Source organism: Triticum aestivum, chromosome 3D, assembly GCF_018294505.1.
Source record: "Triticum aestivum cultivar Chinese Spring chromosome 3D, IWGSC CS RefSeq v2.1, whole genome shotgun sequence".
NCBI lineage: Eukaryota > Viridiplantae > Streptophyta > Magnoliopsida > Poales > Poaceae > Triticum > Triticum aestivum.
The window spans coordinates 93,472,348-93,483,744 of record NC_057802.1 but is presented as its reverse complement, the minus strand read 5'-3'; the positions used below and the strand labels follow the sequence as shown (position 1 = coordinate 93,483,744).

General features: G+C 49.5%; 1 protein-coding gene across 1 annotated transcript; it reads left to right on the top strand.

Moving 5' to 3' along the window:
• The first annotated feature begins 3,175 nt into the window (after positions 1-3,175).
• LOC123074242 (acetylajmalan esterase) lies at positions 3,176-5,142 on the top strand. Its single transcript, XM_044497134.1, has 5 exons — positions 3,176-3,590; positions 3,681-3,887; positions 3,984-4,132; positions 4,267-4,540; positions 4,641-5,142. Exons 1-5 carry the CDS (start codon positions 3,338-3,340, stop codon positions 4,874-4,876), a joined length of 1,119 nt encoding a protein of 372 aa, XP_044353069.1. The 5' UTR covers positions 3,176-3,337; the 3' UTR covers positions 4,877-5,142.
• Positions 5,143-11,397: the final 6,255 nt, after the last annotated feature.

Here is an 11,397-nt window from a genome sequence, read left to right as displayed (position 1 = left end):
GGGGTCGACTTTCTCTGTAAATATCAAACTCCTCATAGACTTATAGACCTGTGTACACTCACAAACGCATCAGTCCCTTAACCTATAAGTCTTCAATACACTAAAATCACTAAGGGGCACTAGATGCACTTACAAACAGTTTCATCAAGAAGGTTTTCTTAGACATCCTGTCTTTTCTCCAACCTCGTCTCTCCATCATGGCGCGTGCAGAGCTCCTCCTCCTGAACATTGAGACATCCTAGATCCTACAACTAATTAAATGAAGTAAACTTAGTTACAACAAATTAAGTATCTATCAGGTAGGTAGGTTAGTTCCTAACACACTCTGAACTGGTGCATTTGCTATAAACATCTTTCTATGGGTATTTGCTATAAGCATTTGTGAGTTTGGAAGGGTCTTACTGGTCTCCTTTTGCCACGTTACAAGATGATATGGGCCTTCATTCACTAAAATTGATGGCCCACAAATATCTGACCCACTCCCAATAACCAAGTACTATTTTCTTGGCATTACTATTCTAGTACTACCTATAACCTTCCTTTCTTCCTTTTTGAATCTAGTAATTTTAGTTGAGAGAAGTCCACTTTACAAGCCAAAACTATTGAACATGTCTAAGAATCAAGCCTCAACACTAAAACCGTGTAAAAATCAACCCATAACTTGAAAACCGTTCAGATTCAACCCTACCCGCCCTGCCCTAGTTTTGGCTAGTGTAGGTCGCGTTTGACCCTGTTGGCCGCCAAGTCAGTAGCCACGTCAGCACATGGACTAAAATAGTAAAATAGGGCAGAAAATGGAATTTCAATGTATTCAACCAAAATGGCTGAAAATTTCCAAAAAAGATCAATCTATTATTATTATTTAGAAAATTATTTCAATTTTTTATGGGCACTTTTATTTTTTGAAATTTTTGGACAAAAAAGTTCCTGGAATTGTAATTTCAGGGTATTTTCAAATCTGTATGGCAAAAATATCTCAAATTTTCTAGAATGTTCATTATATTATTATTTATTTTACAACTTTATTCAATTTTTTCTGGTTACTTCCATTTTTTGGCCAAATTTTGCAAAATGGGCATGGGATTGTAATTTCAGGGTATTTTCAAATCATTCAACAAAAATATCTGAAACTTTCCTAGAATTATCAGTACAATAATCTTAATTTTTAAAAATTATTTCAAATTGTTAGATACATTCATTTGTTGGATAAAATTTGGCCAATAAAAGGCTGACATGGGTGCTTACTAGACTAGCTAACTGGACGGTCAACAGGGCAAACCTGGCCTACTCAGAGAAAACCAGGATCAGGGGAGGGAAAGGGTTGTATCCTAGGGGTTTTGATAGTTCAGGGTTGTAATGTCGAAAATGTCCAGTGTAGGACGAGCTACATGTAGCCCGTTTTGGAAACAACATTTTCCAGAGAGCAAAAAAATTTGAATTGTTTTCTACATATAGAAATACATATATAACACATTCAGAAAAATTCATAACAATAAACTTTCATATACGCCTTCTTAGGCATACCGCTTCCCAGAGCAACCCCGGACGGTTGTCATTGGCAGATCTCATGGCCAAAGGGCCTGGTTGAGCTGATGATCGCTCACTGGCTAGTCGGATTGTGCTACAATTTAGGTGGCTGCTACCGACGGCTTGTACCGGTGAAGTCGGGTTGCGGCGGATTCGTCTGCAGCAGGGGCCCTGGACGTGGGCTACTATCGACGGCAGATCTGGTCTGTACTCTCTGCTGCGAGCTGGACCATGGATTCGGTGTGGTGGGCGCGCTGGGCTACTACACATGAGGTGTGCGACGGGCTCAGCGTGAAAGCAATCCCCTTTGATCTGGCCATTGGCGAGTTCTGGACCTCTCCTTTGAAGGAAACAAGGACTGGCGTATATGGCGCTCTTTGGACACCTTGATTGGACAGGGCCGGTCGTGTGCACCCAAAACATCAGCATAACCAGCTTCACCGGGGTATCGCGAAGCTCTGTTTTTGTTGACACATTGGGACATGTCTGCACCAAGATTTCCAAGGTTTCAACACATGCGGAGAATGCCATGGCGTGATTGGACGTCCTGCAAATGACGAAGGCGGGGTCTTTGATGCGATGAAGACCTTGCTTCACAGGCAGTTGTTCAGGCTTGGCTTGCATGATATGTCCCCGTCGAGACCGGGCATGAGTTCTTGTGAGCATGGTGGTACGTGACTTGCAGTAGTAGCCTCCGCAAGTGGGGGCGGCAACATTGGAGGACTTTTTTGCCGGTGGTGCTCTTTTGGGTACCGAGACGTGATTTTCCAGGGTGAAAACCAAAGGTGTGGTTTTTATTGGTTGTGCCTGGCAGTGACCTTGTTGAAGTCATTGTTTTGGAAACACGTTCTTTCTTCAGGGTGAAAACTTACGATCTTTGATCAGGCAACGACAACGCTTGTGCTTTTTTTCCTTCTTGGAGGCGTTGCTTTTGAAGAACCTTCTTTCTAGTCCGGGTGTTGTCTTTGGTGGTTGTTAGAGTGCTGCTACTGCGGGTGATTGATCACCATGGCAGGGTCGTTTTCTCTTTTTCCTTTTTTTATTTTCTTTTTTGGCTGTGTGCATCCTGAATGTTTTTAGGCATCTTGTTGGTGCAAAGGCTGGGTGTAATTGGTATCTACCTGAAAAGTGGCGTAGACAAGAAGACAAATACATACATTAAAATGGGCCAATTATTTTTGTTGTTCGTCTGGATTTTTGTTTTGTGTAGCTTGCAAATCATAATATTTTTGAACATAAATTTACAGATCCATCGCGAATATGCCTAAGTTTACATAGATTATTATTATTATTTGTTTTGAAACTTAGAAATATCTTTTTTTAATTTGTTTGAAATAAAGGGCTACATGTAGCCCGGGCTACACAACTTCACATTCGTTGTAACGTGGACTTGTCTCATTTCAGTTTGCCTCTAGGAATATAGGTCTTGCAGTGTGCCAAGGTCAGTATGTCACCCTGTCCGCCTGAGAAAGCAACAACTATACTCTCAATGGTTTGTTTGTTAGGTTGACCCACTGCTCACCAACAAGCTCTTTGCCTCATCAGTCAACCAGAGTAGACAAGCAGTCCACCTGATTCAGCTGAAGCTTAGCACAAGAACCAACGAAACATTCTGCTCCAAAACCTACCGCACAGAAATATCGCACGAACGTAGCAAAATAAAAACCAGGGATCCATGAATGCTTTTCGGTCGTAACGTGTGAGTACATAAGAAACCATCCCACCTATCACACAGAACAATCTCGTCCATCTCCCAATCCTGACAAAACATCCAGATCTTCCTGAGAAGTTCTGGCACTGGCAACCAAGCATGGCAGCTGCATCGTCTCGTGCGAAGCTCCTCCTGACCTTGGTCTTGTTGCAGGCTCTGTGGGACTCGGCCGCGCCGGCCTGCTCCATCGACGCCATCTACAGCTTCGGGGACTCCATCGCCGACACCGGCAACCTCCTCCGCGAGGGCCCCGTGGGCTTCTTCTCCTCCATCGGCAGCTACCCCTACGGCCAGACCTACCGGAAGCCCACCGGCCGCTGCTCCGACGGCCTCCTCATCATCGACTACTTCGGTGAGCCAAGCTTCTCCTCTTCCCTTGGGGGACAGAGGTAGCCTCATTCATGCTCTGCTTGACGAGACGAGTTTTCTCCGGCGCGTGCAGCCATGGCGCTCGACCTGCCGCTGGTCAACCCGTACCTGGACAAGAGCGCCGACTTCAGCGGCGGCGTCAACTTCGCGGTGGCCGGCGCGACGGCACTGGACCGCACGTACCTCCTGCAGAACGCCATCATCATGCCGCCGGGGAACACGCCGCTCAGCTCCCAGCTCGACTGGTTCAAATCGCACCTCAACGACACGTGCCAGCAAGGTAAGCACTAAGCACCCCATCATCATATCGCACCAGAAACAGGGGTTGCTCTGCTCTGCTTCCTTACCCCTGCTCTGCCACTCACCGTGTTTACAGATTGCGCGAAGAAGCTGGCCGGAGCCTTGTTCTTGGTCGGGGAGATCGGCGGGAACGACTACAACTACGCATTCTTTCAGAAGAGGTCCATTGAGGCCGTCAAGGCGTACGTGCCACTGGTCGTGAAGAGCATCATGGACGTCGCAAAGGCAAGCGGCAGCGCTTAGATTTTAAGAGAGTTCGTTGAGCAGACCCAACACCCTAGGAAAGGTGAATTAACAACTAATCAATCGATCGATCTAACACCCGTACGGGCATTTGCATTTCATTGGTTATTAATCAGGAGGTCATCGAGCTGGGAGCGACCCAGATCATCATCCCGGGGAACTTCCCGATCGGGTGCTCGCCGAGCTACCTCGCCCTCTTCTCCGCCGCCGGCTCCACGGACCACGACGAGCGGGGCTGCCTCAAGAGCTACAACGCCTTCGCCGCGTACCACAACGAGCAGCTCCAGGCGGCCATCGGCGACCTCCTCAAGGTCAACGCCGACGTCTCCGTCGTCTACGCCGACTACTACGGCGCCTTCCTGCACCTCCTCGACCACGCCGCCGTCCTAGGTAATCGATCAAAGTTCTTCCAAGACGTCAGGAGCCTCAACGAGAGCCGAGAGCTGACCTGCGTGGCGTGTGCATGCCGCCTTGTGTTGTCTCATGGCAGGGTTCGACGAGGGGTCGCTGCTCAAGGCGTGCTGCGGAGCCGGCGGGGAGCACAACTTCGACATGGACATGATGTGCGGCGGGCTCGGGGCGAGCACGTGCGCTGACCCGGCACGCCACGTGAGCTGGGACGGCATCCACCTCACCCAGCAGGCCTACAGGGCCATGGCGCTGTCGATCCTGATGGAAGGGTTCGCCCAGCCTGCCGAAAGCGTGCAGGGCATATGGAGCTGCTGATGATAACTCATGGAGCTCGCGCGCGTTGTTCTAGCACAGCTAGTCTAGCGCCGTCGTCGATGGGTTGCCTTCGCTCGGTTTTGCATGCGGCTTGCAAATATCAGCTCCAATTTCGGTGTTTTCTTTTAGAACACAATCTCGCAGCATCCATATTCTTGATTTCCTTGAAAATAGGGCCATGTAATTTATCATTCACAGCTGTAGACATATGCACAGGTTACAAATCTTAAATCTTAAACAAATTTCAAATCTTAATTTATAGTTCACAGTGTTCCGGATGTACATTTTTTGGCAAACCCGAGGCAAAGTGTGTGTTGGTGGGTGGGTGGGAGGGGAGTTGCGGTAGTCCGGGCAGCAGTCACGTAGGACTCCAACACCTCTGGCCCACCCAAAACCCCTCCCGAACCCTGCGTCTCCATCCTCCCATTTTCTCTCCTTCAGTTTCCTTTCCTGTCTTCGTCGTCGCTCCACCACCCCGACCGCCACGACACACCCCTGCCGGAACTCGACGAGTCTGTCACCTCTAGCGGTACACCTAGGCTCCACGCTACTTGTCCACCGCCGCTGTTCCACACCTCTCCTCCGACCGCCGCTCACGTACTATCCGCTCCTATGATGCTCAGCATGCCCGACAGCTGTTCGGTGAATTGTCCGAGCAACATTTTTTGTTCCTTCTTCTTTCAAGCAATGGATTCGGATATGGAGTATATCTACGAGCACTATGTTGAGTCGTTCGACTCGTCCGGCGAGGAGGACTACACGGATGAGACGGTGATGATGCAGCCGGTGATTGCAGACGCGGAGCGTGCGGAGGAGCATGTTCTCAACTTCAAGGGATCAATCAAGGGTCATTGAATGCTCAACCGCGACCGGGTGCGCGACCATTTGACGCTGATGGACGACTACTTTGCCCCCGATGTCCTCTTCGCTGACAATTTTTGCCAACGCTTTTGGATGGGCAAAAATGTCTTCGATCATCTTTACCATGGCATCCGGTCCTTTGAGGACTACTTCATCTTCAAGAACCACGACGTGGGAAGGATTGGGTTCTCTGGTTATCAGAAGTGCACAGCCGCATTGCGGATGCTGGCATATGGCACGACTGCTGGTTCGTGGGACGAGTACCTATGGATGTCCGAGAGCACATGCGGAGATGACATGGTCAGGTTTACAACTGCTGTGGTTGAGGTGATTGGACCTCAGTACCTGAGAGAACCAACTGCGGGAGGCATCGAGAGGCTCTTGGCAATCTTGGAAGCAAGAGGATGGCCAGGTTTGCTCGGATCACTTGGCTGCATGCACTGGAAATGAAAGAACTATCCAAACGCTTTGCAAGGGCAATTCCAAAGAAGTTGCATCACATGATTTTTGGACTTGACACTCTTTCTTTGGCATGCCCAGGTCTCACAATGACATCAATGTGCTGCAGCTACCACCATTGTTTGCTAGGCTGACTGAAGAAAAAGCTCCTCCTTGCTGGCGGTGTCAAAACCGGCCGATCTCGGGTAGGGGGTCCCGAACTGTGCGTCTGAGGATCGAAGGTAACAGGAGACAAGGGACACGATGTTTACCCAGCTTCGGGCCCTCTTAATGGAAATAATACCCTACTTCCTGCTTGATTGACTTTGATGAGTATAGGGGTTACAAGAGTTGATCTACCTCGAGATCGTAATGGCTAAACCCTAGATGTCTAGCCTGTATGATTTGTGATTGCCTCTATGGACTAAACCCTCTGGTTTATATAGACACCGGAGGGGCCTAGGGTTGTACAGAGTCGGTTTACAGAGAAAGGAAACTTCATATCCGAACGCCAAGCTTGCCATCCATGCAAAGGAGAGTCCCATCCGGACACGGGGGAAGGCCTTCTATCTTGTATCTTCACGGCCCATCAGTCCGGCCCATGTCACATAGCCCGGACGCTCGGGGACCCCGTAATCCAGGACTCCCTCAGTAGCCCCTGAACCAGGCTTCAATGACGATGTATCCGGCGCGCATATTGTCTTCGGCATTGCAAGGGGGGTTCCTCCTCCGAATACTCCAAAGCAGTTGAACAAAAGAACTATATCCGGCTTTGTATAACAGTTACAACCTTGAACCACAAGGGTGAAATACTTAAACAAAATAAGTCATATCCACTGACAACTTTTTCGGCGAGACGTTATGTCTGGCCTTATTACTATTCTGAACCGATTTGTGGCCTCCCGCTCCGCACCTCAAGGCGCGGCCTCTATTGACTCGTCTTGTCAAAATAGAGATCGTGTCCCCTTATTGCGGGTTTCTCATCAATACGAGTTTGGGTAATCCAACTGTGTCATTCGCACGACACCTTGGGAATAAGCGAGTTTTAAGGCTTGTGAGGGAGCGCTTGATATTCACTGCCTTTATGATAGGATGAGGACCCATCTTTTTACCTCATGCCTTCTTCTTCCTCAGCCCTTCCATCCCTGAGCTCCAGCGCCCAAGTTTCGTTCTTTTCCATCACCACCAAACACTCTAGCCATGTCCGGATCCGGCTCGCGGGGCAAGTGGATGGCTTCCTCCGTCACGAAGAAGAACATCAAGGAACTCTGGGAAGCGGGGTACTTGGCCGCGGACATCGCCCATCGGCTCCCTGCTAACAAGCAGATCATCCCCACTCTGGAGCCTAATGAGAGGGTAGTGTTCATCCCCCACTTTCTCCGCGGACTAGGGTTTCCCCTCCACCCTTTCGTCCGTGGCCTCATGTTCTATTATGGGCTAGGTTTCCACGATCTAGCCCTGAATTCCTTCGTCCACATTTCAGCGTTCATCATCGTGTGTGAGGCGTTCCTCCGCATCCCCCCCTTTGGCCTATGGCTCAAGGTCTTCAATGTGAAGCTGAAATAGTCGATGGTCAACATGTGGAGTGCGGCGGCGCCATGGTGAGCAAGCTCCCCAATGTCACCTGGCCCTAGGGGGCCTTCGTGGAGACTGTGAAGGGATGGCGACAAGAGTGGTTCTATATCACGGAACCTCGCGACACCACATGGGCTGCCACTCCTGAGTTCAAATCCGGGCCTCCAATGCGGCTTACATCGTGGGTTAAAAAGGGCCTGGACTGGGCGTCGTCCGACGAGGTGATGACGCTGCGGAAGCGTGTCAAGAGTATGATAGAGAAGAACACCAGTCTTGCCGACGTGATCCAGGTGATGCTTTTTGCCGGATTCTCCCCTGCCAGCGCCGGACTCTCCATATGTGGGAGTTCAATCCGGCCGGCCCTCGGACCCTGCAGCGATTCTTCAGCACGATGCACGGAGAGATCTGGAAGCTGCTTTTCAAGGCCCAGAAGTCGTGGCCGGGAAGGACCGAAGACCTCGGCCTCGACTGCGCTCATCCGACCACTCCAGTAAGTTTCCAGATAACCTCAACTTGTAAATCCAAGGAGTATGCTTAGCCTTCCATTCATCCTTCAGGGCTGGACGAAGAAGGTGGAGCAGATCCGATGTCCGGCTCTGCTGCCCGAAGACCCAGCCATTCCTCTACTAATGGAGATGCTGGTCCCGGTGTCGTACCAGGCGCCGGAGAAGAAGGCCAAGAAGAAGGGCAAGGAGGCCAGAAGTGGCCTTCGCCGTAAAGGTACTTCGGACGTTGCGTCCGGAGATACCGAAGCTCTCTCCTCCCACGAGGGAGATGAAGATGAAGAGGAAGAGGAGGAGAGCAATTCTCACCTTAAGGGGGGAGAAGAAAAGGGCGGCGTCCGTGGACCTAGAGGCAGAGGCGTCCAAGAAGGGGAAGATCTCCCTTTCGGACGATTCGGACGCCGAAGCCATCCCCGAGCGGCGCCGCAGGCCGAAGCTCCTGGCCGAGTCGTAAGTATTCAAATTATTGTACATGTATCTGGCCTTTTACAAATTGTAGGGTAACATATCATTTACGTATTTTAGTCCGGCCCGTGATCTCCCCCAACAATCGTCGTCTTCGGGGAACTCGTTGGCGCCGGAGATGATGGAGAGCGAAACACCTCCGCGAGCCTCTCCGCCACATGCCGCGGATGACACCGAGGTGTTGTCCCAAAGGACCTCTCTAGGCCAGGGAGAGGTGCAGAAGGCCGCTGAAACGGCGCCAGAGGGTAATGCCTCGGCTGCCGAAAACATGGGGGGCACAACCCCTATGGAAACTGACGACGGGGGCCCGAACCAGTCCGGCCCCCAGCCGAATTCAACTCCGGAGACCCACATGGCTCCGGAATCAAGCGAGTAGCCCCCTTTAAGGGAGGGAGGAGTGCCGAATCCACCGGCGACCTCCATCAACCCGGAGGAGCCGGACACGTTGAGGGAAGCACTTCAACATGCTTCCATCGTGGAGGAGCACCGTACCGTGATGGGTACGGTGGTTGAGAAGGTTCAGTCCGCCAAAAGTGGACTGGACAAAGCTTTCACTAGCATGTTAACAGGCTTTTAGGTATGTGATATAATACGCTTAGCCGCTTTTTGCATTGGAAGAATATGCCTGTATATAGATAGTAGCCCCTGAGACTCTGTTCGGCTCTTTGGAAAAAGGAGCCAGACAGAGGATCAAATATTCGCCGGAGATAACACGCTTATCTATTTTGATAAACAGGCTTCACTGTTAGCGGCTTCAGCCAAGGACGCTGAAGTTTCCGAACTCCAGCGGAAACTGAAGCTGGCTGGCGATGAGATTGACCGTATTAACAAGCGGTTCGATGAGGCCCAAGGTATGCTTTTAAAAGACCCCTTACAAGCCTAAATTGTAATGCAAACTCAGAGTTTAAGCTCATGTGCTGCTATGTATATGATTGTAGACAGCGCGACCGAGGTCGAGGCCCTCAAGAGTGCCCTTGCCGAAGCCAAGGAGGAGGCGAGGGCAAGCAAAAGCGGCCGCAGACAAAGCGGCTGCGGATTTAGAGGCCGAAAAGGTCACCCGCCGTCAATATGAGGCGAGGGTGACCGAAGTGGAGCAAGCGCTCCAGGATGCCGCCAACAAGTGTGAGTCCTTGGAGGAGAGTAATAAGGCCCAAGCGGCCGAACTCACCAAGGCTCTTCAGGAGGCGAAGCAGGCGCGGACCGAGTCCCGGGCGGCTCGCGAGGAGATCAAGCAAGCCGAACAGATAGCGGTTGGTAAGCCTTTTCTTTTACAGAGTATATTTGGCGGTCGAAGATATGCTTTGCTAAATCGACTATGGAGTGCTCCAGACGCCTTTGCGGATCTCCCGAGAAGTGCTGCCGACGACGCCCAGTATTTTTGGGCCCAAGAAGGGAACGCGACAGAGAAGCTCTTCTGGTCGCAGTACTTGGCGCCGGAGTGGCCAGGGTTGCTAAACAACCAGATGATGCAGCTGGCGGAGCTGCATAGGATGTCCAGTTTGGCCATGGAGGAAAATACTTAGAGATAAAAGCATCTTTGCACTTATTCGATGAATCAATGCTATTTTTAGGCAAAGAAGATAACCAAGTTTTAGCACGATCTCTAAGCGAAAACAGAAATAGCTTCAATTTAACAATATCATTATCCACAACTTTCTTCTTTTGCATATCGCACAAATCAACAAAGTTGTTTAGATGGGTAGCGGCATCTTCACTAGGAAGGCCAGAAAATTGATCTTTGATGACAAGATTCAACAAAGCAGCATTAATTTCACAAAATTCAGCATCGGTAATAGGAGCAATCGGAGTGCTAATAAAATCATTGTTGTTGGTATTGGAAAAGTCACATATTTTAGTATTATCTTGAGCCATCGTGACAAACAATCAATCCAACACACAAGCACACAAGAAGCAAGCGAAAAGAGAGACAAACGAAAAAGAGGCGAATAAAACGGCAAAGGTGAAGTGGGGGAGAGGAAAACGAGAGGAAAATGGAAAATAATGTAATGCGAGGGATAAGAGTTTGTGATGGGTACTTGGTATGTCTTGACTTGAGCATAGATCTCCCCGACAACGGCGTTAGAAATCCTTCTTGCTACCTCTTGAGCACTGCATTGGTTTTCCCTTGAAGAGGAAAGGGTGATGCAACAAAGTAGCGTAAGTATTTCCCTTAGTTTTTGAGAACCAAGGTATCAATCCAGTAGGAGACTACACGCAAGTCACCTAGTACCTGCACAAACAATCAACAACCTTGCAACCAACGTGATAAAGGGGTTGTCAATCCCTTCACGGCCACTTGCAAAAGTGAGATCTGATCAAGATAATAAGATAAATATTTTTGGTATTTTTGTTGTATAGATTGGAAAGTAAAGATTGCAAAATAAACGGTGACAGAAATTGGCAAGTTGACGGGAAACTAATATGATGTAAAATAGACCCGGGGGCCATAGGTTTCACTAGTGGCTTCTCTCAAGATAGCATATATTACGGTGGGTGAACAAATTACTGCCGATCAATTGATAGAAAAGCACATAGTTATGAGAATATCTAGGCATGATCATGAACATAGGCATCACATTCGTGTCAAGTAGACCGAAATGATTCTGCATCTACTACTATTACTCCACACATCGACCGCTATCCAGCATGCATCTAGAGTATTAAGTTCATAAGAACAGA